This window comes from Bos grunniens, chromosome 27 (assembly GCF_055505025.1).
Source record: "Bos grunniens cultivar Pamir isolate PY7600 chromosome 27, Bosgru_T2T1.0, whole genome shotgun sequence".
In the NCBI taxonomy this organism is placed as follows: Eukaryota; Metazoa; Chordata; class Mammalia; order Artiodactyla; family Bovidae; genus Bos; species Bos grunniens.
The window spans coordinates 43,469,341-43,495,081 of NC_141191.1; the positions used below are offsets into that span (position 1 = coordinate 43,469,341).

The 25,741-nt window shown below is 43.0% G+C and overlaps 1 protein-coding gene across 30 annotated transcripts in view; it reads left to right on the top strand.

Moving 5' to 3' along the window:
• THRB (thyroid hormone receptor beta) overlaps nucleotides 1-25,741 on the top strand; it is a 445,747-nt gene that overhangs the window by 376,679 nt on the left and 43,327 nt on the right. The window contains exon 1 of one of the 30 annotated variants that reach the window (XM_086380833.1): nucleotides 13,004-14,807. The exons of the other annotated variants lie outside the window; for them this stretch is intronic. Within the exon in view, the coding sequence (XP_086236959.1) occupies nucleotides 14,480-14,807 (328 nt within the window). The 5' untranslated portion in view covers nucleotides 13,004-14,479. Of the gene's footprint in view, nucleotides 1-13,003; nucleotides 14,808-25,741 lie in introns of those variants that run through there. 30 annotated transcript variants of the gene reach the window in all.

Here is a 25,741-nt window from a genome sequence, read left to right on the forward strand (position 1 = left end):
TTCCAAACCACCTGCATCTTTCTGTCTCTCTTCTTGAATTTTTTTTTTTTTATTCCCCTTCGGCTGCTCTGGGTCTTCATTGCTGCGCGTGGGCTTTCTCTAGTTGAGGGGCGGGGTTCCTGTTTGCAGAGCACTGCCTCTGGAGCATGGGCTCAGGGGTTGCGGTGCACGGGCTTAGGCGCCCTGCAGCGTGTAGGATCTTCCCGGACCGAGGATGGAACCCACGTCCCCTGCGTTGGCGGGAGGGTTCTCAACCACGGCGCCACCAGGGAAGTCTGACTCCTCTTTTTTTCTTTTTCTTTTCCATTACGGTTTATCCCAGGATACTGAATAGCGTTCCCTATGCCACACAGTAGGCTTGCTGTTTCTCCACTCTCCATAGGCTAGTTTACATCCACTGACCCCAGCCCCCCACCCAACCCTGCTCCCACTCTCCGCCCCCCTTGACAAGCACTGTCTGTTCTATGTCTGAGTGCTCTTGTGAAGCATCCATTCCGTGTTCTGAGGGTGAATGTCTCAGGAATGAATGTTATTGGTGGTTTTGTCACCTGTGACCTTTTTAAGGTTGGAATGAAAGAGGGATGCTTGCCTGGGGCCGTCTCTATTTGTAGCAGGACAGAAAGCAGATTCTCTGCCATCCAGAGACTTTTCTGAGGATAGCAAGGACATATGGCCTCTTTGGTCTCTTGTCCTGTTTAACTGGACATTCGTTTTTTGCCCCCACAAGTCAAACCATAGTAAATTACAAAACAACCAAGATTGGGATATATTTTAGGTTAACCTTGATAATTGTAGTATATCTTTCTCAGCTATTTTGACACTTGAAGCAGAATGAAGAATTTTGATTCACCAGTTCTAGATCTGGTTTTCAGTGTACCAGCATGAAGTAGGTTTTCTTTTTGAAAATATTTACAAATCCTACTTTATTCCCCTCATCCTTCAAGGCCCAGTTTAAACTTCACCTCCTCTGGGATTCTCCACTGCCCGTCACAAGGAATCATGTCTTTCTCATGCTGTTGTGAAACTTCATTAAAGTATTTTATGCTTCCTGGGCTCTGCCTTCTTGTATCATGGCTTTGAACATGCCTGTTGGGCTCCTCAGTGACTGTGACTTTATCTCAGTTTACACCAGCCGTGTTTTCGTGTGTTCTCCATGCCCAGCACTAAGCTGTGTGCTGACGGTAAGAAGCTGGATGAACCATCCTGCTTCCCGCATGAGATTTCCAAATAGAAATGTTGGAAGAGCTTTGAGCTTAGGCTTGAAATGAGCAGCAGACCTATTGATGACCAAGCAATGGTGAAAATGCTATTGGCTGGCCTTTATCTTAGAGAAGACTAAAGAAGAGCCTAACCTATGTTGCTTCAGAAGTAATAATTCCATTTTCCTCCATGTTTACCGTCTGCTTGCTGATGTTCTTTTAGTTGGGTTGCAAATTTCAAAGCAAAATCATGTCTTCCTCTTAGGATGTATCCTATATTAAATCAAGGAAACTTACATAGTATTGATATATAAATGGTATAAGCTTATTAACTTTCTTCCTGTTGACAATAAGTTTTAATTACCTCAAGCTATTTATAACCTCACATCTCTCTTGGTAAAGCTTTGTTGAGATGTAGTTTACCTATTGTGAAATCCCTCCAAGTGTACCATTCCATAACTGTGAGTCTCTTTACAGAGTTGTGTTAATACAGCCGTGACCACAGTCTTAATTTAGAATGTTTCCATCTCCCCCAGGGAAACTTTGAGCTGATTTGCAGTTATTTTTCATTCCTGGACCCAGCCCCTGGCGACAACTCACCTACTTTGTGTCCACACTGATTCGCTTTTACTGAACACTGCACAACAGCGGAATCCTATGATGAGACTCACCTACTGCTTTTGAGGTTCATCCATGTTGTTACATATATCAGTACTTTGTCTGAACTTTTTACCTTTAATCATCCTTCATAATACTTTCAAGTATAAGTGAAGAACTGGAGCCTTTAATGAACAAAGAATAAACCTTTTGAAATCGGCATCAATTGTGACACCATCTAGATTTTGCGTTAGTTGTTCTTAAAGGTGAAAAAGCAAAGTAAATGCAAATGACTCAATCACTCATTCATTATTCCTATTGTTAAGGAAATTTGTTACAAAATTAATCTCTGATATGTTATTCTAGAATAAAACATACTATAGCTGTTAAATGTCAAAGTCATTCCACTCAAACAAGCACTCAGCTTTCAAACCGAGTCCATCAGTGTGAATTACAATGAAATAATCATCGTAACACAGTAAATTAAGGGAAAATGGATCTACATGCTGCGGGTGATTAAATTATAGCATACGTGAAGTGAGCCGCTGTGTGATATTCATGCAAAGCATAAATGATATTCATAAAAAACATAAAATGTTAATGAGCATTTTTTTATTCTAAGGAAACATATTGATTAAAATAAATATATGAAGTAGCATTAAATTAGGCACATCTTTGGGAAAACAGATAAATCATCACAGTGATCTTAGAATTTGTGTTGAAACACATACGTAGTTGCCGAAAACTTTCAAAACATTAAAATAATTCTCTACTTAGAAAAGCAGTTGGGGGAAGTAAGACAGGCAGGTTCTACAATAGCAATTCAAGAGCTGAAATGTCAATGCTAACATCTTCCCTTAGTAACTACATCAGGGTGAAAAAACCATCCACTTAGTTTCCACTCTGTCAAATGAATGGAAACACCTCCTGCCACCCTGGTGGCTCAGACAGATAAGAATCTTCCTGCAATGCAGGAGACACGGGTTTGATCCCTGGGTCAAAGATCTCCTGGAGACAGGCATGGCTACCCACTCCAGTATTCCTGCCTGGAGAATTCCGATGGCAGAGAAGCCTGGTAGGCTACAGTCCATGGGGTTACAAAGAGTCAGACACAATTGAGCAAATAGTACACACACCAGTCTTGTTGTTTAGTGATGAAAATAACACTCATCACCATTATATAGCCAGGGCTCTAATTAAAGTTACACCAAAACTGAAAGTTGATGGTGTATTTTCTAGACTCTGATGCCCAAGCTCCATCAGACTAGAGTCAGGAAAGATTTGCTTTTGAGTCCAGTGTTCATTCATGAAAAAGAACAAAGATCCCACTGTTAGCTAGAAAAGAGAGGAGTTCAGTGCTGATAATAGTGGTCTAAGTAAGTTTTAAAAGCCTGACTTTTTTTCAGTCTCCAGCCTTCAGAGTGCTATTCGGTATTCACTTTTGTGTATGTGCGTTTCTCGTTTGGTCCGGATGCGGATCTCTTTCTGGATATTATCTCATTCCTTCAAAGCACAAGGAAGCTTCATGGTTTGTCTCTGGTCTTAGGAAATCGCAGTGAGAATCAAACATTTGGTCTTCATCCTGGGAGCTCTTAGATGCCAGCCATTGTGCTGCAGTGTCTGTCATTCACCGTCACACTCTCATTCACTGGAAATGCTTTGGGAGAGAGGCTCTGACATTGCACAGGTATCTCTGGGACTTTTGAGCGCATTTAATGAAGTAGCATTAAATTAGGCACATCTTTGGGAAAACAGATAAATCATCACAGTGATCTTAGAATTCGTGTTGAAACACATACGTAGTTGCCGAAAACTTTCAAAACATTAAAATTATACCCATCACTGGAAGTGGGGGCAGTTTCTACTTGAATAGATCTGGGTTTGAATCCTGACTCTTCAAATGGCCAGCTGTGCCTCTCAAAAAAATGGGTTTTTTATCTATTAAAAAAAAAAGATGTGGGTAGCCACAGCTGTCCTGAAGTACCATGATAAAGATTCAACAAGGCAATGTTTATGAACACCTAGCCCAAACTCTTAGAGAAGTTCAGTCTTGGTGTGTGGAGTACCATGGAGGCATCGCAGAGAGGAGCTGGGTAGGTGGCTGAAAGCGCAGGTCTCGGGGCCACCGTGGAGCACCACCAGCGTACAGGACGATGGTCAGAGATTCGGACCCTGCTGAGGTCACCCAGTGAGAACACACCCAGTTAGAAGGGTTGGGATGAACCAAAGGGAAAGCCAATTTTAAAGGCAGACAGAGGAGCCATCTCTTGAAGAAGGCTGGGACGAATCAGCCAGAGGGGGAGGAGGTAGATGAGAAAGGTATCGTGTAGTAGAAGTTTCTGGAACACCATCAGCAGGTGTGGCTGTGGAGGCAGGCAAAAGCAGGTACAACAGTAGTCTGTCCAGAGACCCAGAGATACTGGAAGTCATGCTGCTTAGGAGAGTCCCAAGGGGCAATGATAAAGTGCTGTTATGCTAGCAGTGACTGGCCACCCAAACCCAAAGTGGAAGCTAGGAAAGTGGAGTGTGGCTGGCCGCACAGAGCACACCATTTCTCCTGGGCTAATTAGACCAGAAAAGGTTGCAGATTAAGGACAAAGCCAAGACACCAGCCAGGGCATCAGGAAGCAGAAACAAAGAAAAGACGCTCTGAAAATCCAGGGCTCCGGGAGACAGCCGGTGAGCCTGGAAAAGTCGGCGGAGACCAAGCTGATGGACCACTTGAGCCTTCCTGGAGGGCAGTGGCTCTCAGCCTATAGCCGGGATCAGAATCCCCAGGAGGGCTTGTCTACACCCCTGTTGCTGGCCTCGACGGAATTTCTCTTAATGCTTCTGGGGTGGTCTGGCAAATTCGCATTTCTGAGAGGTTCCAGGGGATGGCAATGCTGCTGGTTCAGGATCCATATTTTAAGAACCACTGACTTAAGGATTTTGGAGTCTATTTTTTCATCTTTGTGGAACTTCAAAGGACTGTTTTCTTTGACTTGTATATCGTCTAAATTGACCTATTTCATCTAGTTAAAAAACTGCTATAACTGAGTTGGTGGTATCTTTGGCATGAATATGCTGGGCAACCATTCCATCTTCATGAAATAAAACTTGCAGCCTTCAAACCATAGATCTGGAAAGACTGGCCAAATAAGGAGGCCACCAGGAATGTCTTAATGAGAGCCTCCTCCTTGGAAATCCTACAGTTCAAGTATTAGGCTGCTTCCATCAGCTTGGGTCCCGAGTCCCAGGTTCCTACCGCAGTGTTCTCAGCACAGCCATCTCTTTTCCATTGCACCAGGTCAGAATCCATTCTGTTTGTGCTAGGAAGCCACATTGCCAGTTTTTCAAGCACATTTTTGTAAAAACAAATTCTGCTTGGTGATGGATTGTGCCCCAAAGCCCCCGCTTCCCTCAAGTATCCTTCAGTAGAGCCATCAGGGCTAGAAGTATCGAAAAGTTTTTATTAATCATTAAAGGAGAAAAATTAGAAAGGAATTCAGAATACAAGAAGTTTTAAAGAGAAGAACTTTGAGTTTCTTACTCCTCAGAATATCAAAACAGACTCAATCCCAGAGCCCCAAGGCTTGTGTGGCCCCTGGGGATCTGCACTTCCTGGGTCCAGCCTGCTCTGTCTGGCCAGGAGTTTTCTTCTTTGGTAAAAATGAGAGAAAAGGACACTCACCTTTGGAAGCTTCCCAGGCTCCTCCTCTCTGTCTTTGGTCTGTAATCTGAGAAAAAAAAATCCATTCTTTCCAGTGATAAATCCTGCAAACAGTCTCACCTCTTGCATATCTTCAACAGAACAGACTTCTGTATATCTCAACATATATTTCACGGAATACTTGGAACCAATGTTACGAGATATACAGTGAGGACTTCCCTGGCAGTCCAGTGGTTGAGAATCTGCCTTCCAATGCAAAAGATGCAGGTCCAATCCCTGGTCGCGGGACTATGATCCCACATGCCTGGGGACAACTAAGCCCACACCTGAAGAGAATTCCACACATCTCAATGAAAGATCCTGTATACTGCAGCTAAGACCTACCTGATGCAGCCAAATAAATAAATAAAAACAAGATGCACAGGGTTTTATGACCAGGTGTGTTCAGAAAATGCTGAGTTACACAAAGTTCAACAATCAACTTGGGTGAATCTTCAAGAGAAGGATTTACAGTTTCCCAAACTCACCTTGACCATAGAGCCCGTTTTTATTGCTTTTTCTTCAAAGCATCTCTTGGGATTGATTTTTGGACCACTTTGGGAACACCATCTGAATGCTGCTCCAGCAGCCATAGCGTTCATTTAATAAGGATCCCAGACATACAGTAGCCAAGGGGAGAGTGCTTCACGCCAGTGAACACATCTAGGACTGAGGAAGTAAGCATTTCCAACATGGTTAGCTTGACATGGTCCTACAAGGTTTCAGATCATTTAGTAGAAGTAGGAAGGAGAGAGAGTCCATCCCAGGCTTGGGATGAATCTCCCTAATTCCTTCTTTCCCTTTAGGGCAGGTTTGTTCTTGTTTGTTTGTTTGTTTTGAGCCTAAAGCACTATTGGAGAAGGAAATGGCAACCCACTCCAGTATTCTTGCCTGGAGAATCCCACGGACAGCCAGGCTACAGTCCATGCGATCACAAAGAGTCAAACATGAGTAAGCAACTAACACACACAAAGCTCTATAGTCAGTTGAGGAAATAAAGGTGCCCCTGGCATAGGAGACCTACTGTGCACAGAGCAGGGGTGGGTTCTGGTCCCCAGGACTACCACCTGCTATGTGACAGAAGTCAGTTTATCCTCTGGAACTGTTCCCTCACGAGTCAAATAAAACACACGTGGAATGCAAAGCTCAGAAGTTCTAGTTGTCATTTCCTTGGATCCTGGGGAAGCCTCCATCATTTACCAGCTGTCGGCAGGAGGGAAAGCACTTGACGATAGAGTGATCCTGGGCTTCCCTGGTGGCTCAGTGGTAGAGAATCCACCTGCCAATGCAGGAGACAGGTTCGATCCCTGATCCAGGAAGATCCCACGTGCCGTGGAGCAATGAAACCCATGCACCTCAAGTATTGAGCCTGTACACTAGAGCCTGGGAACTGCAACCACTGAGCCCACGTAATGCAACTACGGAATCCCATGCACCCTAGAGCCTGTGCTCTGCAAGAGAAGCCACTGCAATGAGAAGCCCACGCACCACAGTAAAGAGTAGCCTCCACTCGCCGCAACTAAAGAAAAGCCCGAGCAACAATGAAGACTCAGTGCTGCCAAAATTAAAATAAGGAAAAAATTACTAAAAAAAAAAAATTGTCCCAGTGTGCCCAGAGCTTGCCTTGCTCTCATCTCTGGAGTTGAACTAATTTGGAATCTTTCAAAGAGGAATTCCTTGGCAGTGCAGGAGATGCAGCACTTCCACTGCCTGGAGCCCAGGGTTCAATCCCTCCTCTGGAAACTAAAATCCCACAAGCCGCATGGTACGCCCCAAAACAAACAAAGTAAAAAAATAAGTAAAAATTGGAAAAAATAATTTAAAAAATAAAATGGTATCTCATTTGTTTAAAAAAAGAGAGGAACAAGTCAGAATATCCCACACATCAAAAGATGAACAAAGCATGCTCAAAAAAATTGTTTGCATCCCTTTTATTTCCCCTAAATATGTAAATATGTCCCCTAACTTTTAACTACACTCAGCACTTGGATAGTGAGAGCTGAATGCCCACTCCCTTATATCTACAAAGGGATCTTTCCTCAATTTGGGTGGCTCCTTCAGAGGGCAAGCGATGTCCCTACCCTTTTTACAACCTCTCTTGGAGCAGAGATGTTTGGGAGTGATGACACCCATTTACAATTCCAAACCTCCATAGAGGCAGTTTTCACATAAGCAGGTCTACCTCTAGCAGCAAAATATAAGAGTAAACTGACTCAACTTGAGACAGACGGATGCCTCACTGGAACTCCCAAGCCTAGGAGAGTCCATTTAGGGTGACGGATGCCTCACTGGAACTCCCAAGCCCAGGAGAGTCCATTTAGGGCGACAGATGTCTCACTGGAACTCCCAAGCCCAGGAGAGTCCATTTAGGGCGATGGATGCCTCACTGGAACTCCCAAGCCCAGGAGAGTCCATTTAGGGCGACAGATGTCTCACTGGAATTTCCAAGCCCAGGAGAGCCCATTTAGGGCGCTAGATAAACTTGCACCTTGCTTTTGAAAATGCAGAGAGTTTTGGGTGCACTGAGTCTCCTCCAGCTTTCTTCTAAGAGGTTGGACAACCGCGGTCACATAGGCGATGAGTGTCAAGAGCCTTCAGCCTGTGATGGAGTCAAGAGGTCCCTGAAATGTAGAGAAAGTGACGTGAAAGCAAAGTCCTAAGGCTGAGAAGGGCCCCACCCTGGGGAGAGACAGAGGAAGGGGGGCTTTTCAGACAGAGAGGAGCACACCAGTGCCCCTGAGTCAGGCAGGCACAGGACAGCATCTGGGTTGGAGTCGATGTAGGAGAGGGTGAGACGGAGCCAGGGTGGGGAGGGGTTGACAGGAGGTGGCACATCTTCTGGTGAGGAGTTTTAATTTTATTCTGAATGCAATGAAAAGCCGCTGAAGACTTTAAGGGGGGAAGCGATGTGGTCAGGTGTGCCATTTTTCAGACGTAACTCGTTGCTGTAGCAAGAAAGAATTGCTGCTACGGGGCAAGGCCAGCTAGGAGGCCACCCGGAGAATCCGGTGACAAGGCGGGGACAGAGAAGTGGCTGGATTAAAACGATGTTTTGGAGGCAGTACCGATGAGCTTGCTGCTGGACTGGCTGCAGGTAGTGAGGAAAAGTGAGGGTCCCGGAGGGCTGGGGGCTTTGGCTGAAGCTCCCAGGTGTCGGTGGAGCGGAGATGTGAGGACTGCAGGAGGCAAGGGTGTTAGAAAGGACAGAGTTGGAGATGCCCACTTTTGCACAGTGGAGCATCAGCGGACAGCAGGACATAGATCCTAGAGGAGACCTCCGGGCTACAGTTACATGCTGGGATCTTCCGCATTTAATTGTTATTCAAAACTATGAGAAAATAGACTCACAGAGAAAACAAAGCTTTGGTTACCAAATGGGGAGAGGGATAAATTAGGAGTTTCGGATTAACAGACACATGACTGATGTATATAAAATACATAATCAACAAGAATCTACTGTATACTGCAGGGAACTATATTCAATATCTCGTAATAACCTAGAGTGGAAAAGAATCTGAAAAAGGATACTTGTATATGTGTAACTGAATCACTTTGCTGTACACTTGAAACTCATAGAACATTGTCAATCAACTGTATGTCAATAAAAAATTTTAAATAAGTAAATTTTAAAAAATAAAGTTATGAGACAGGATGAGATCACCTAACGCAGAGACGGCAAACTTCTAGAGTGCCACATACTAAATATTTTCACCAAGCCACACGGCCTCTGTCACAACGACTCCACTCTGCCATTGTAGCACAGAGTAGATTTAGAACCAGACAACACATGCACAAATGAGCAAGGCTGGGTTCCAATAAACCTTTATCACAAAACAGATACAGGGCCATACTTGGTGTGCAGACCAAAGCTCATTGACTCTTGACCTAGTGACAATGTAGGCTGAGAAGAGAAAATATTCCAAGATAGAGATAAGGCATTTCAATAATAATTGTTACTATGGAGAAGGGCATGGCAACCCACTGCAGTATTCTTGCCTGAAGAATCCCATGGAAAGAGGAGCCTGAGGCAGGCTACAGTCCATGGGGTCACCAAGAGTCAGACACAACCGAAGTGACTTAGCACAGCACACACATGTATAATTATATTCACTCCTACACCTGTCACTCTTTTACGAGCTTTACTTATATTTAACTCACCTAATCTTTACGATAACCAGTGAGGTGAGTACTGTTATTTCTGTTTTACAAATGAAAAAACTATACCCTTTATAAATAAAAAGTTGATTTCTCCTTCCCAAGGTGGGGGGGAAAAAAACCCAGAGGTTGGCAGTCTAGGCTCGTATGGCAATCCTCAGCAACCTAAACTACCTCCAGTTCATTCCTTCACCAGCCCCAGAGTATGACTCTCATCCTCATGGACCAAAATGGTGGCTAGGGTTCCAGACATCACATATACATTGCAGGCAGCAGGAAGAAGGAGCAAAGGAGAAGAAGGAAAATGATGCACCAGTTGTTATGTTAAGTTGTCTTTTATGTTCCCTGGAATCTGCCTTACAGTATGTCTTCTGTTACATCTCGTTGGCCAGAAGTTAATCACACAGATGCCTGCACACGCAAGAGAGACCGAGAAACAAAGACCATGTGCCCAACTAAAATTTAGAGGCTCTGTTACTAAAGCAGAAGAAGAGCAAGTGCTAGAGTAGAGGCTCGAAGTCTCTCATACCCCTGCCTCCATCGTTGGAGTTCAATGGGCTTCCCAAACGCCAGCTCACGGGTCATCTCTTCTGCAAGCCATCCACAGCCCCCGAGCAGATACTTCCTGTGTTCCCTGTCACCACACTTCCTTAGATTTATTTTGTCCTGGTGTATCTCCTTGATCCATTTTCTCTACGTGACCAAATGACTCAAGGGTAGTGAGGCCAGCTTGAGATAGGGAAGGTAAACTTTGAGAAACAAAAGGAAATACACAATGAAGCTGCCAATGAAGAAAAGGAATGAGTCTTCAGGACACCCCGGTCCCTGTTGAGGAGCTGGGCTCAGACAGTTCTCCAAGTTCACTGTGTGCGTGCCCAGTCACTTCAGCCATTGTCAGCTCTTTGCGACCCTGTGGACTGTAGCCCACCAGGATCCTCTGTCCATGGGATTCTCCAGGCAAGAATACTGGGATGGGTTTTCTCGCCTTCCTCCAGAGGATCTTCCCAATCTGGGAATCGAACTCGTGTCTGCCTGTGTCTCCTGCACTGCAGGCAGATTCTTTACCCACTGAGCTACCTGGGAAGCCTGACTTCACTGCCTGTGAATTAATCTAGGAAAACTTGAAAAAGTCATCACAATCAGGTTCTACCCCATATTGATTAAATCACAATTTCTGAGGATGACACTTGAGCGCTGGTGTTTTTAAAGTTCGTGGGTGATTCCAATGTGCAGCCTTCTTTGAGAGTCAACACAGCTGAAGACAGAAGAAAAGAAAGACCCAAAGAGAGAAACAAGTCTCCTCCTTCAGAGTCCTTGAGGGTTTGCTGTTTACCTACCAGTTTCCCCAGCAAGATCATTAGTCTTGTCCTCTTAGGTTATTTCCTGAAGGACAAAGGTGTACTTAGATAATAAATTATTATTGATTGAAACACTTCTAATAAAAATTATGAAAGCCCTCCTGAGTTTATTTCAGGCTGTTTGATGCTCTGTGAGTCAAATAACTCGTAAGCTTGTCTCTCGGTAACTAAATTAGACTTGTCAGCCAGGGAAATAAGAGAGCAGACTTACTAAAGCTCACCTCGTTCGTGACATATAATATGTTTAAATTGCTTTGTTGACTTCACAAAAAGACAGGCTGGATCGATCACGAGTGGCAACGCTAAGATTGCCTCTGTCAGGAATGAGGGACTGTATTTCAACTTGAACTCCACTTCCAGCTCCTAGTCATCAGTTTCAGACATTCACTCGAAGAGTAACCCCACTTGGTACAAGAAGAAAGCATCATTTCAGAAAAGTCTGGTTCTATATTTTCCAAAAGATAAGAGTAAGTGAAGAACCCGTTTAAACATGTCTTGAAACTTTTTTTCTGTTCAAAGATTTCTAGGAGAATTCAGGATTGTTTTAACTCCATCCAAATGCTGTTGAGAATTTAGAGGGGGAAAAACTCGTTCAGGAATTGTTCTGTCTTTCTCTGCTGCAATATGCAGATCAGTTCTGAGGCAGAAGAAAACTTTGATTTTCCAAACACATTTAGAGATCTTGGAAAAATGTTTAGAAGTGTTCCTTTGTAATGAAATTTGAGATTCTGGCTTGAGTTGGTACTGTTACTGGTGAAAAGCAAGGAATGGCTTGGACTTGTGCCTCCAATGAACTAGAAAGGGAGCCAGGAAATGCACTGGGCAAAACTGCAAAACTGGATGGTTTGACACGCAGCTTCTAACCAGAAAAGGAGGCAGAAAAAAAAGGAAAAAAAAAAAAAACTGCTTTATTGAAAGGTTAATTTTCAGATTAGTTTAGGGAAATTTGAGATAAATACACGAGATCAGACAAAGAAACATAAGGCCTGGATCCTTTTTCCTGGGGTTTTCAGAAAATAGTCATTGCTTCCAGTGAAATGTTTTGACATTTTCAGTAGGGAGAAAATGTTAATTGTAATGTTGTGTGTATGTGTTCTTAAAAACACTTGGGAATAAATCTTTTATTTGTTTGAAGAGTAATCAGAGAGTGAAAACACTGTTAAGATGTTAGCTGCATTCCTTATTCCTTATGGTAACGCCTGTGCTCTCTGCTGCTGCGGCTAAGTCGCTTCAGTCGTGTCCGACTCTGTGCGACCCCATAGACGGCAGCCCACCAGGCTCCCCTGTCCCTGGGACTCTCCAGGCAAGAACACTGGAGTGGGTTGCCATTTCCTTCTCCAATGCATGAAAGTGAAAAGTGAAAGTGAAGTCACTCAGTCATGTCTGACTCTTAGCGACCCCATGGACTGCAGCCTTCCAGGCTCCTCCGTCCATGGGATTTTCCAGGCAAGAGTACTGGAGTGGGGTGCCATTGCCTTCTCCTAGGATGTTGGAATTCATTTTCTGGGTTCAAATGTAACAAGTTGAAGAACATTCCTTTCCTTGTTCAGTTGCAATTTTTTGAGGAGTCTTATCACTAAACATCCACCCAGGAGCCTGTCTGCCTAGGTTTCTTCCCTCATCTTGTCTCATCTGCTGCTTGTTTTCTAATTTTTCATCTTCTTCCCTGAGTCCATGTCACCTTTACTTCATGCATAAAACCATCAGCTCTTACAGACTCTTGACAGTGGTCTGCTTGACTCTGTGTTGAAAACACCTGCTATTAAGCTACTTGGTGACAGGGCCCATCAACACCTCTGCTCCCACCCGCTCCTTGCTTTGTTCGGAACAGATACCCTATAGATGTTTGTTGAATGACTGTAATATCCTCCTTTCTCCAGTCCTATGTCCCTGCCCCAAATTCCACATTGCATTACGTCCAAAGTGGAAGTGTTACAATGGAACATTGCAACATCACATTGCCTGTGGTCCCTGAGGAGGGAAATACCAAGAGGTCACCCATTCAGGGACTAACAGGATCCCAAGTGTACACATTACCTCCTGGGGCCAGCCCTCCCAACTAAGTCTTCCCAAGAAAAAGAACCTCCAACTACAAAGAAAGCAGCTTGCACCCTTCCTGAATCGTGATCTAGAACACAGGTGCTCACTGCTGTCCACATGGAGAACACACCATCGGTCATCTTTGTAGCAGGCTTTTTATCTCTAACTTGGTATTTGTTTGTGTCTTAAATGGCGGTTCTCCTAGAAAATGCCTCTCCCTTTTGGATCACTATCTTTAAATGTCAAGCACATGACTACTACTTAAATCACAGTTTTAAGCTCAAAGATCATCTCAAAAGCAGAACTGAATGAGAATGAAATGACAGTTGTACATTCTGGAAAAGAAAGGATGTGTGTATCTGTGCAACTGAATCACTTTGCCGTACACCTGAAACTAACACTGCAGTATAAATCAACGACGCTCCAATATGAAGTAAAAATTGAATTAAAAAAAATAAAAACTGGTAGCAAGTGTACTATAAAAAGCATCCCCCCGGGATCAGAAGGGGGACACTGCTCTTCCAGAGGGGTGCTCTGCACACCAGGTGTGACACACACTTCCCCCTCGTGCGCTTTCCAACACAACCGAGGCAAAATGAGCAGAGCGAAGTTCAGCTCCAGGCCGCATGTCGATTAGGCTAATGATGTAGAAAATCACCAGGGGCAAGGAGCAGGACCGAGCTCACAAACGCCAGCGGTGCTCTCAGATGGGCCTTGTGTGGAATCTTTTAAAGACCTGTGGGCCCCCTGTGTCCTTCTTCCTGCCTTGGAAGCCCGTGGGTGACGTTCAACAACAGATGCAACCTCTAACGTTTGTGTGACTAGATTAATGTTCCGGAGTCATCAGGCTCGTTATGGCTGGATTTTCTCTGGTCCCTGCTAATAAACTAGATTATTGATTTTCGGATTTTCTGTGTATCCAAGGACAGACTCTAAGATGTCTTTATAATGTTTCATGCTTAAGTTGTCAACCAAAATGACATAGCAATGAGTAATCATTTTCTAATCATGTGGAAAGGAGTTAAAAACAGCATATAAAATGGATCTTCCCAGCCTCAGAGCCACAGACGCGTCCTGGCTGTCGGTCCTCCAGCTGGGCAGAGGTCAATGCCTACCTGCCTGCCATCTTCTCTGGGAATTAGGTGCGTTCACAGCTTAAGACCTTTGATAGTCAGAAATCTGCTTTCCAACATGTTTGAATGGCAGCAGAGCTCCAAAGACACCTCTACCTAAATAGGATTTTAGCACATCAGGTGCCGTGGCAAAGTACAGCAGGCTGGGTTGCGTGTGGCTGGTGTTTATTCATCTCGGCTTCTCCCTTCATGTGTATGTATGTACGCTTCTTGCCGTATATGCCCGGCACGCGGGGCGTATGGGCTGGGGACTGCATCCATAGAGTGTGTGTATATGTAAAGTAGAAACAGAGCCCGGGCACCAAAATGAACTTCTGTATGCAAGAACTCTACGAAGTACACCCAGCTGCCGGCAGCAACTGCTACATGCAGGCCACTGATTATTACGCGTATTTCGAAGATAGTCCAGGTTACAGTGGTTGCAACGCTCAGGCTGTGCCCAGTAAGAACATATATATGGAACAGGCCTGGGCAGTGAATCAGCCTTATACCTGTAGTTACCCTGGAAACATGCTGAAAAGCAGGGACTCGGACTTGGACATGGCCCTGAATCAATACAGCCAACCTGAATATTTCACTGAAGAAAAGCCTACTTTTTCTCAAGTGCAGTCGCCATCGTACTCTCAGAAAAAAGGTAGGGACCATTTTCCTTCCGTTTGATCCAAGTTTCCGTGTTTGTCTCTGGGGTGTTTTAAAGGGACCCTTTGCATCCGCTTTGTCAAATCTTTGACTTTGAACGCGGAACGTTTGAAATTAAAAATAGCAGGAAAGAGAGATTGCTAAGTGATCAAAAGGAGTCCTTGAACGACGAAGATTTCCAAGCACTTTTTTCCTCCAGTACACAGGCTGGATGGAGTTGGTTTGTTAGGCTGTGATTTTATTATCTACATAGCGTGTGTGCACGCGTGTGGGTGCACACTGCCCACAGGGAATACTGTCAGCTTCTTTGCTAAAGAAAATGCGTTAAGGCTTCGCCCTTGGGGACTGGCACTGTTGCATTTGAAACGGGAACATTCTCCTCGGCTCTGGTTCAGATTAAAAACTCATTTGACTTTTTCTTGGCACTTTATATTGAAAGTTTATTTTAGGTAAGTAGTAAAATATTTTCACTATTTTTTTTACCATATTATAACGTTGAGATGTTGGGATTTCTAAGTGTTCTTTTTAATATATTTACTTATCCACGTAAACTGTAAAGAATCTACTTGTAATCATAACTAACTGTAAGAATATAAAACTCATTAAGAAACTGATACATTTTACCTTGCCATCATGTGCCTAAAGGTGGACGTGTTTGCCATCATGTCAAATAAACTCTGCATGAAAGAGAATGAAATAGCCTTCAAAATATCCAATATTCAAACAAGTGCAATATCCATTTAACAGACGCTGCAGCTTTCCAATACTGTTTAATTTTCTATCGGTAGAACCTATCTCGTATTACCAAAAGCTAAAATAAAAGAGGCAAACTGGTCGTACTCAAGAAACTTAAAAGCAGTTGCCAGATAGAAATGCTTTTGAAAATAGCTTAAATTCTAGTGCAAATATGCCAGAAACTCTTTTTTTTTTTCCTGTGTACAATCCACAGGATATTTCAGTGGAAACCAAATTTATAGGTCTTCATAATTTGCAAGAATATAATGCCCTCTGATCTTCAAAGATGAATTTCTCCATGAAATTATCTTAAAACATAAGATAACTTGATTGTGGATCCTATAAAAATTTTATTTGCCTTCCTTAATATGTGTTCACAATTAAAAGTAGCCCGTTTAAACAAAAATTTAAAAAACAAAACCCCATTTAGTTTTTACCATATGCTGTGTTTTTATTCTCTGTGTTATCCTGTAATATCCAGATACGAAGGAAATTGAAGCATAAAACATTTTCAGAGTCATTCATCTGCATTTTCATTTAGTTTCATATTTCTCTTGAAAGGCATCAGAAATTCTCACTTATTACAAGGGACACTGCATGTAAGTCCCTAATGGGAATTTTGAGATAGACTGCGTGCTATTTCACTTAATATTATAAGTAATTTATCTCTGAAAAGCAGTTAACATTGTTTCATTAGGCATGCCTGGAGATATGCTTTTCTCATGCTGTAGGATCTCAAGAAAATATTGGTTTGTCTCTATATTTGGGCATTCCACTATTATTAAAAACTCTTGCAAAACTTTGCAGGCTTTTACTCTTTTTTTGTTTTATCTTTTCACTGTATTTTCTTCCTCCAGTGCTGTAGAATATTTGCTTATAAAATGCTAAACCAATGATTCTTTACTAATTAACTTGACGCATGAACTAGAGGCTAAGACATCATATGCATATATTGATGTAATTTCTCAAAGCCATATGCCATTGAAAGGCCACTGCCACCTGCCAAACTCACTAAATCAAAGCAGGCAAATATTCTTAAATGCACCATTATTTACTGTTACAAGTCTTTAAGTAAATCCCAGTAAAACTAAACCCAGCTGTTAACTGTCTCTTAGGACAAAAGGTCAGACCCAACACGTTTATCCATATTGATCCATTATTGATTTTTGTTGTTGTTGGAGAACATCAGTCGTATCTCCTTAAGGCAAAATTAAGACTATAAACAGGTGTTCAGTGGGGCAGGCCTCATTATTCCAATTGGATTTTTATCTATTTTCATGAAATTCATAATTGCTTCATCTGTGCTTGTTGCTGTCACAACAGCTTTATAAACTCTTCAATAATGCAGTTGTCTTAACTTTTTCACAATTTTTTTAAGGATGACTTATTCTCTAGCCTTTAATTGGAGTTTTCTAGTATGTAGAAAATGATCATAATCTTGTAAAAAAAAAAAAGTGTGTTATAAGTACACATAGATGAAATAAAGGAAGGCTGCAGAACCCAGTGACAAGACTGATTATTTCAATAATAGACTTTAGAATGACTTAGTTCCCTTTGCATTGTTTTCTCTGTCTTTACATGTATAAAATAGCTAAGGGGGGAAAATGTTATCAAGCTCCTGAAGCACTGAGAATGTGAATTAACGAAGAGTTAGAATACAGTTCACTGAATGAAATTTAAAATAAAACTTTAAGAAGGGGAGTAAGTAATTTCCACGCTGCGAGGGGCTGAGATCCATAGTATGCATTTACTTTTACCTAGATGAATCTACTTTTCATACAGTATGTGAAAACACGTTTTCAATTTTTGAAAGTTAGGGACAAATCAAAAGAACTCGAGCAATCACTAAGAAGATACAGCTCCCTACTTCTTATCTTTCAAGGAGCCTAGCCATGGTTTGTTATGTCAACATTAGCCAACAGAGCCGGTTCTGCCCCACACTTTCTTCCTAGTCCCAACTCAGAAGAAATAGGAGGAGCACATTTAGAAACCAGACAAAGGGAAGGGAAATTGGCAGGCAGGGTGCTGTGTCTTCTCCTTTGTGGCCGAGCTTTCAGCAGAGCTAAAAGTCAATTTTTTTTTTTTTGGCACGGGGTGCTGGCTGTTTCCACCAGAAATTCCAGTTACATTCCAGAGTCCCCAAAGAGCTTGAGCCTGGCCGCGCTGCGGGCAGCTTGGCCAGTCCGCCTCTGGGTCTGCTTCTACAGACTCCTTCCTCGCACCGTGTGTGTCCTGAGCAACTCAGCTCCCCTGGGTTCCCTGCTTCACATCCTCCGTGCCATCTTTGCAAGATCTGCACGTCCAAAACGCAGCTAGTGTGTTTGCATCAAGTTGGTTATCATGTCCAAGAGCGTAAGAATTGCCTGGATTTGAACCAGGATCAAGGGGACGCGTGTGTCTGTCCTGTTTCGTTTGGGGGCTGGACTGCACGTGTACTCGTTCAACAGCCGTCTTCTTACTATCACAGAAAGAAGACTTCATACCTGAAAGCAACACCTTCACACAGAGCCATCGTTCCTGAATCTGTTTCCATTGCCAGTCTGCCTCTAGTCAGGAATCTAATTTTTTTTTTCCATGTTCTCTAGCTCTGTTGACTGTGTGTGAGTAATTGTGTAGATATTAGAAATGGAAATGAAATGGTAGGTGGAGGATGTTTGAAATGGTCCACATCAAAGAACATTGGATTAAAAACAAGAGTTAAGCCCTAAAGAAATCCTAATTAGAATTTCCTTGTTGTTTAGTTGCTAAGTCGACTAAACATGAACTGTAGCCTGCCAGGCTCCTCTGTCCATGGGATTTCCCAGGCAAGAATACTGGAATGGGCTGCCATTTCCTCCTCCAGGGGGTCTTTCTGACTCAGGGATGGGACTCACATCTCCTGAGTTGGCAGCAAATTCTTAACCACTGAGCCCCTTGGGAAGCCACAATTAGAATTTCCTTAGCGTCTGTTAAGGTTGAAGAAGGATTGCTATACAGTAGAGCTGAGGATATATAGGCCCCAGAGTCTGCCCTGAAAAAAAAAAAAAATGTTACATGAGAAACAAGTACCCTTAAACCCCAGAATGGCACCCAGTCCAGGGAGAGGCAGGCACAAAAGGAAACAAAGAAAGGGAAGATTTATGGTCAGTCCACCCAATGAACCAAGTGCTGCAGGGGTCCTGTCTTTACAGTGGAATCCTTAAGAGGTCAGTGCAACTGCAGATCTTTCTGCAGTGCTTATATAATTGTAGGGATGCTGGTACCAGTCAGGATTTCCACTTGGGCACCACCACCCACATGCTGCAAAGAGTCGACACCACTCCAGAAAATAATAGGAATTTTTTCTTTTTTAGTACGAAACACCTTTGCTGTTCAACAGGTTAAATGAAAGTGCCTCTCAGCACCTAGAAATGCAAGCAAAGGAAGGAACAACAGTCGTTTCCAAAGCAAGCCCAAGTGCCCAGGAAAGCTCGAGCCTGCCCTTCTGTCTTCTCTTTGCTGAGATTCAGGGGTCTGTCTCGTCAGAGGCGTGTCCTTCAGGGGTTTCACTGGGTGCCCTCAGGCACCCACTGCCTCTGCTCGAGGCGACAGTCATACCAGGAGCCCAAGGTCTTATGAGACACTGAAGTCGGGGGCTGGCAGGCTGGGGAAGGAGCGTTGGAGCTGTGTACTTGCTGCGTGCGGGCTTCGTGTCCACCGGGTCTCATCCCTTCATGAAATCGTTCCGGTAGACTCTGTTTTCTCTCAGCTCCCGGCATTGAGGGCCATTCAGCCTGAGGCCCAGTGGCCTCCCGCTCTGCCGTCGGCTCTGGGCCAGCTTTTAGGACCCGCCTCCTCCTACTAAAGCACCGGGGACCTGCCTTCTCCCGTGTCCACGCCCTGGTGGCCGCGGCCGTCCTTGGTCCCAGGCTCCTCTCAGGCCCGAGAGGATTCCCTCAGCCCCACACTCCCGGGGCGCTCCTTCCGCCCAGCCGCGCACAGACACTTCCTGCCGCGCTGCCCCGTCTCCGCGTGTCCCCCCTTCTCCCCCAAAGCCTCTCTTCCGGCCCCCCCGCCCTCTCCACCCTCCACAGGCCCCTCCTCAAGCTGTCAGACCCTGTCTGTGACCTGGCGGACCAGACACCCGCTCCGCCAACTCTCCCCGGCCCTGAGGAGCTCCCTCGGGATTCCGGCCTCTGTGCCTCCTCCCACACCCACTGTTCCAGAAAGCTCGCTCGTTTCCTCACGCCCCTCACCCCTGAACCGATCCCGCTGCCAGCCACACCCTCGGCTTCACCCTGCGCTCCTCCGCCGCCTCCCTTCAGGTCAGGACCCACCTCACAGCGCGGCAGCCTTTGCGGTTTAACCAGCCCCGCGTTCTCTCCCAAAGGCCTGCTCCCCACGGGCCTTGACTTCGCAGGCGGGCATCCCTTGCTTAGTACAATAGTGCTGAATCATTTGCGTAAGTCACCTTTTTGGGGAAGGAAATAAGTGATACATAATAAGTATCATCTTTCTAAATTCCATATATATGCATTAGTATACTGTATTGATGTTTTTCTTTCTGGCTTACTTCACTCTGTATAATAGGCTCCAGTTTCATCCACCTTATTAGAACTGATTCAAATGTATTCTTTTTAATGGCTGAGTAATACTCCATTGTGTATATGTACCACAGCTTTCTTATCCGTTCGTCTGCTGATGGACTTCAAGGTTGCTTCCATGTCCTGGCTTTTATAAACAGTGCTGCGATGAACCTTGGAGTACATGTGTCTCTTTCAATTCTGGTTTCCTCGATAACCCTGTATGCAAGAGAGCAAAAGAGGCACAGATGTATAGAACAGACTCTGTGGGAGAGGGAGAGGGTGGGATGATTTGGGAGAATGGCATTGAAACAGGTATATCATATATGAAACGAATCGCCAGTCCATGTTCAATGCATGATACAAGATGCTTGGGGCTGATGCACTGGGATGACCCAGAGGGATGGTATGGCGAGGGAGGTGGTAGTGGGGTTCAGGATGGGGAACACGTGTACACCCGTGGTGGATTCATGTTGATGTATGGCAAAACCAATACAATATTGTAAAGTAAGTAGCCTCCAATTAAATAAATTCATATATATAAAAAAACATAATGAGTATCAGACTAGAGTTTCCCATCTTGGCATGCACGGATGACTTTTGAGGCCGGCTCCTCCCTGTCGTGTGGCTGTCCTGCGCCTCGTGGAACGTTTAGCAGCATCCCTGGCCTCCAGGCACCAGATGCCAATAGCCCAGTCGCGACAACAGCAGTGTCTCCAGATACTGCCAGGTGTCCCCTTGGGGGTAGAACCGCCCCAGTTGAGAACCACTGCCTTGAAAGAATTGAATATTTAGAAAACATCTGAAAGAAAGGGTATATTGTAAAGGTTCTTTTTTGTCATGTGAAATAGGAAAAGCCTCCTCAGCTTTCAAATGGAAAAGTTTAGATTTTTGAGTATTGAGTCGATTCAAAATGGAGTACACTTGAACATCCATTTACATGTATACCTGCAACATGCTGCTTATGCATGTGTGTTAGAGACAGTCCGCATGGTTTGGACTGCGTTCCTTCCGTCAGGTAAGCTTGTTTAGGTCAGCTCTGTGTAGACATAAGCACCCCCTCTCCTTTCCACTCCATGACTACAGGGGTGACCTCAGGGAGACCAGTGCAGCTTAGAACAAGGATGCCATCCTGATGCCAAACCCAGCTGCCCCTTCCTTCATGAGACATCAGACTAAAGAGCTGCTAGCCCGCATTCTTAGATCTAGACCTTGACTCTCATTCTGAAGGGTATTCAGATAAAGAAAAGGCACCCATTTTCCTCAGACTTGCAGGGCATGAAATAACTATGGTTGCTCCTGGGGAAGCCCAATACCACAAACTGACTCTCAGAGCAAAACCAGAGATCAGAGGCAGCCACTATGCCCGTTTCTGATGACCTTTTCTGCTGCCTCCTTTCCCTGTTGTCCTAAAACACTTTACCTTCCTGCTTTCTAACCAATCGCCTCTTTAAAAAGAGGAAAAGATTGGGGATTCCCTGGCGGTCCAGTGGTGAGGACGCAGCACTTTTGCTGCTGTGACCCGGGTTCAATCCCTGCTCGGGGCTAGGGTCAGGATTAGGGTTAAGCTCTCACAAGCCGTGAGGCACAGCCAAAAATAAAATATTTAAAAATCTAAAATTAGATAAAATGGGAAGTGATCTCATTAGGTCCAGAGTTCTGAAACACCAATGTCCGTAAGAACCAAAGAGCCGACGTCAGTAACTGAGAGACGCAGTTGTTCCGTAAAGACAACCCAGTTTAAATTTTTTAACCATCGCACACATTGTTTACATGTCGCAGGATCAGAATTTTCACTTCCATAAAGAAATGCATCATTTAACTTTTCTTGAATTACTTGTGTCTTCCCACTTTGGCCAAAGATACAAGTTCTGTGAAATATTTCTCTTTTTTTTTTTTTTTTTTTTCAAAAATTTTATTTAAAAAAAAATCACATGCTCCCCATCCTGAACCCTCCTCCCTCCCAACCTCCCCATACCATCCCCCTGGGCCTTCCCAGCGCACCAGCCCCAAGCATCCAGCATCGTGCACTGAACCTGGACTGGCATCTCGTTTCATACATGACATTTCACATGTTTCAATGACATTCTCCCAAATCTTCCCACCCTCTCCCACAGAGTCCATAAGACTGTTCTATACATCAGTGTCTCTTTTGCAGTCTCGTACACAGGGTTATCGTTACCATCTTTCTAAATTCCATATACATGCGTTAGTATACTGTATTTATGTTTTTCCTTCTGGCTTACTTCACTCTGTATAATAGTCTCCAGTTTCATCCACCTCATTAGAACTGATTCAAATGTATTCTTTTTAATGGCTGAGTAATACTCCATTGTGTATATGTACCACAGCTTTCTTATCCATTCATCTGCTGATGGACATCTAGGTTGCTTCCATGTCCTGGCTATTATAAACAGTGCTGCGATGAACATTGGGGTACACGTGTCTCTTTCCCTTCTGGTTTCCTCAGTGTGTATGCCCAGCAGTGGGATTGCTGGATCATAAGGCAGTTCTATTTCCAGTTTTTTAAGGAATCTCCACACTGTTCTCCATAGTGGCTGTACTAATTTGCATTCCCACCAACAGTGTAAGAGGGTTCCCTTTTCTCCACACCCTCTCCAGCATTTATTATTTGTAGACTTTTGGATGGCAGCCATTCTGACTGGTGTGAAATGGTACCTCATAGTGGTTTTGATTTGCATTTCTCTGATAAAGAGTGATGTTGAACATCTTTTCAAGTGTTTGTTAGCCATCTGTATGTCTTCTTTGGAGAAATGTCTATTTAGATCTTTGGCCCATTTTTTGATTGGGTCATTTATTTTTCTGGAGTTGAGCTGTAGGAGTTGCTTGTATATTTTTGAGATTAGTTGTTTGTCGGTTGCTTCATTTGCTATTATTTTCTCCCATTCTGAAGGCTGTCTTTTCACCTTGCTAATAGTTTCCTTTGATGTGCAGAAGCTTTTAAGTTTAATTAGGTCCCATTTGTTTATTTTTGCTTTTATTTCCAATATTCTGGGAGGTGGGTCATAGAGGATCCTGCTGTGATGTATGTAAGAGAGTGTTTTGCCTATGTTCTCCTCTAGGAGTTTTATAGTTTCTGGTCTTATGTTGAGATCTTTAATCCATTTTGAGTTTATTTTTGTATATGGTGTTAGAAAGTGTTCTAGTTTCATTCTTTTACAAGTGGTTGACCAGATTTCCCAGCACCACTTGTTAAAGAGATTGTCTTTAATCCACTGTATATTCTTGCCTCCTTTGTCAAAGATAAGGTGTCCATATGTGCGTGGATTTATCTCTGGGCTTTCTATTTTGTTCCATTGATCTATATTTCTGTCTTTGTGCCAGTACCATACTGTCTTGATAACTGTGGCTTTGTAGTAGAGCCTGAAGTCAGGTAGGTTGATTCCTCCAGTTCCATTTTTCTTTCTCAAGATCGCTTTGGCTATTCGAGGTTTTTTGTATTTCCATACAAATTGTGAAATTATTTGTTCTAGCTCTGTGAAGAATACTGTTGGTAGCTTGATAGGGATTGCATTGAATCTATAAATTGCTTTGGGTAGTATACTCATTTTCACTATATTGATTCTTCCAATCCATGAACATGGTATATTTCTCCATCTATTAGTGTCCTCTTTGATTTCTTTCACCAGTGTTTTATAGTTTTCTATATATAGGTCTTTAGTTTCTTTAGGTAGATATATTCCTAAATATTTTATTCTCTTCGTTGCAATGGTGAATGGAATTGTTTCCTTAATTTCTCTTTCTGTTTTCTCATTATTAGTGTATAGGAATGCAAGGGATTTCTGTGTGTTGATTTTATATCCTGCAACTTTACTATAATCATTGATTAGTTCTAGTAATTTTCTGGTGGAGTCTTTAGGGTTTTCTATGTAGAGGATCATGTCATCTGCAAATAGTGAGAGTTTTACTTCTTCTTTTCCAATTTGGATTCCTTTTATTTCTTTTTCTGCTCTGATTGCTGTAGCCAAAACTTCCAAAACTATGTTGAATAGTAATGGTGAAAGTGGGCACCCTTGTTTTGTTCCTGACTTTAGAGGAAATGCTTTCAATTTTTCACCATTGAGGATAATGTTTGCTGTGGGTTTGTCATATATAGCTTTTATTATGTTGAGGTATGTTCCTTCTATTCCTGCTTTCTGGAGAGTTTTTATCATAAATGGGTGTTGAATTTTGTCAAAGGCTTTCTCTGCATCTATTGAGATAATCATATGGTTTTTGTTTTTCAATTTGTTAATGTGGTGTATTACATTGATTGATTTGCAGATATTGAAGAATCCTTGCATCCCTGGGATAAAGCCCACTTGGTCATGGTATATGATCTTTTTAATGTGTTGTTGGATTCTGATTGCTAGAATTTTGTTTAGGATTTTTGCATCTATGTTCATCAGTGATATTGGCCTATAGTTTTCTTTTTTTGTGGCATCTTTGTCAGGTTTTGGTATTAGGGTGATGGTGGCCTCATAGAATGAGTTTGGAAGTTTACCTTCCTCTGCAATTTTCTGGAAGAGTTTGAGCAGGATAGGTGTTAGCTCTTCTCTAAATTTTTGGTAGAATTCAGCTGTGAAGCCGTCTGGACCTGGGCTTTTGTTTGCTGGAAGATTTTTGATTACAGTTTCAATTTCCATGCTTGTGATGGGTCTGTTAAGGTTTTCTATTTCTTCCTGGTCGAGTTTTGGAAAGTTGTACTTTTCTAAGAATTTGTCCATTTCTTCCTCGTTGTCCATTTTATTGGCATATAATTGTTGATAATAGTCTCTTATGATCCTTTGTATTTCTATATTGTCTGTTGTGATCTCTCCACTGTCATTTCTAATTTTATTGATTTGATTTTTCTCCCTTTGTTTCTTGATGAGTCTGGCTAATGGTTTGTCAATTTTATTTATCCTTTCAAAGAACCAGCTTTTGGCTTTGTTGATTTTTGCTATGGTCTCTTTTGTTTCTTTTGCATTTATTTCTGCTCTAATTTTTAAGATTTCTTTCCTTCTACTAACCCTGGGGTTCTTCATTTCTTCCTTTTCTAGTTGTTTGAGGTGTAGAGTTAGGTTATTTATTTGACTTTTTTCTTGTTTCTTGAGGTGTGCCTGTATTGCTATGAACTTTCCCCTTAGGACTGCTTTTACTGTGTCCCACAGGTTTTGGGTTGTTGTGTTTTCATTTTCATTCGTTTCTATGCAAATTTTGATTTCTTTTTTGATTTCTTCTGTGATTTGTTGGTTATTCAGCAGCGTGTTGTTCAGCCTCCATATGTTGGAATTTTTAATAGTTTTTCTCCTGTAATTGAGATCTAATCTTACTGCATTGTGGTCAGAAAAGATGCTTGGAATGATTTCTATTTTTTTGAATTTACCAAGGCTAGCTTTATGGCCCAGGATGTGATCTATCCTGGAGAAGGTTCCATGTGCGCTTGAGAAAAAGGTGAAATTCATTGTTTTGGGATGAAATGTCCTATAGATATCAATTAGGTCTAACTGGTCTATTGTATCGTTTAAAGTTTGTGTTTCCTTATTAATTTTCTGTTTAGTTGATCTATCCATAGGTGTGAGTGGGGTATTAAAGTCTCCCACTATTATTGTGTTATTGTTAATTTCTCCTTTCATACTTGTTAGCATTTGTCTTACATACTGCGATGCTC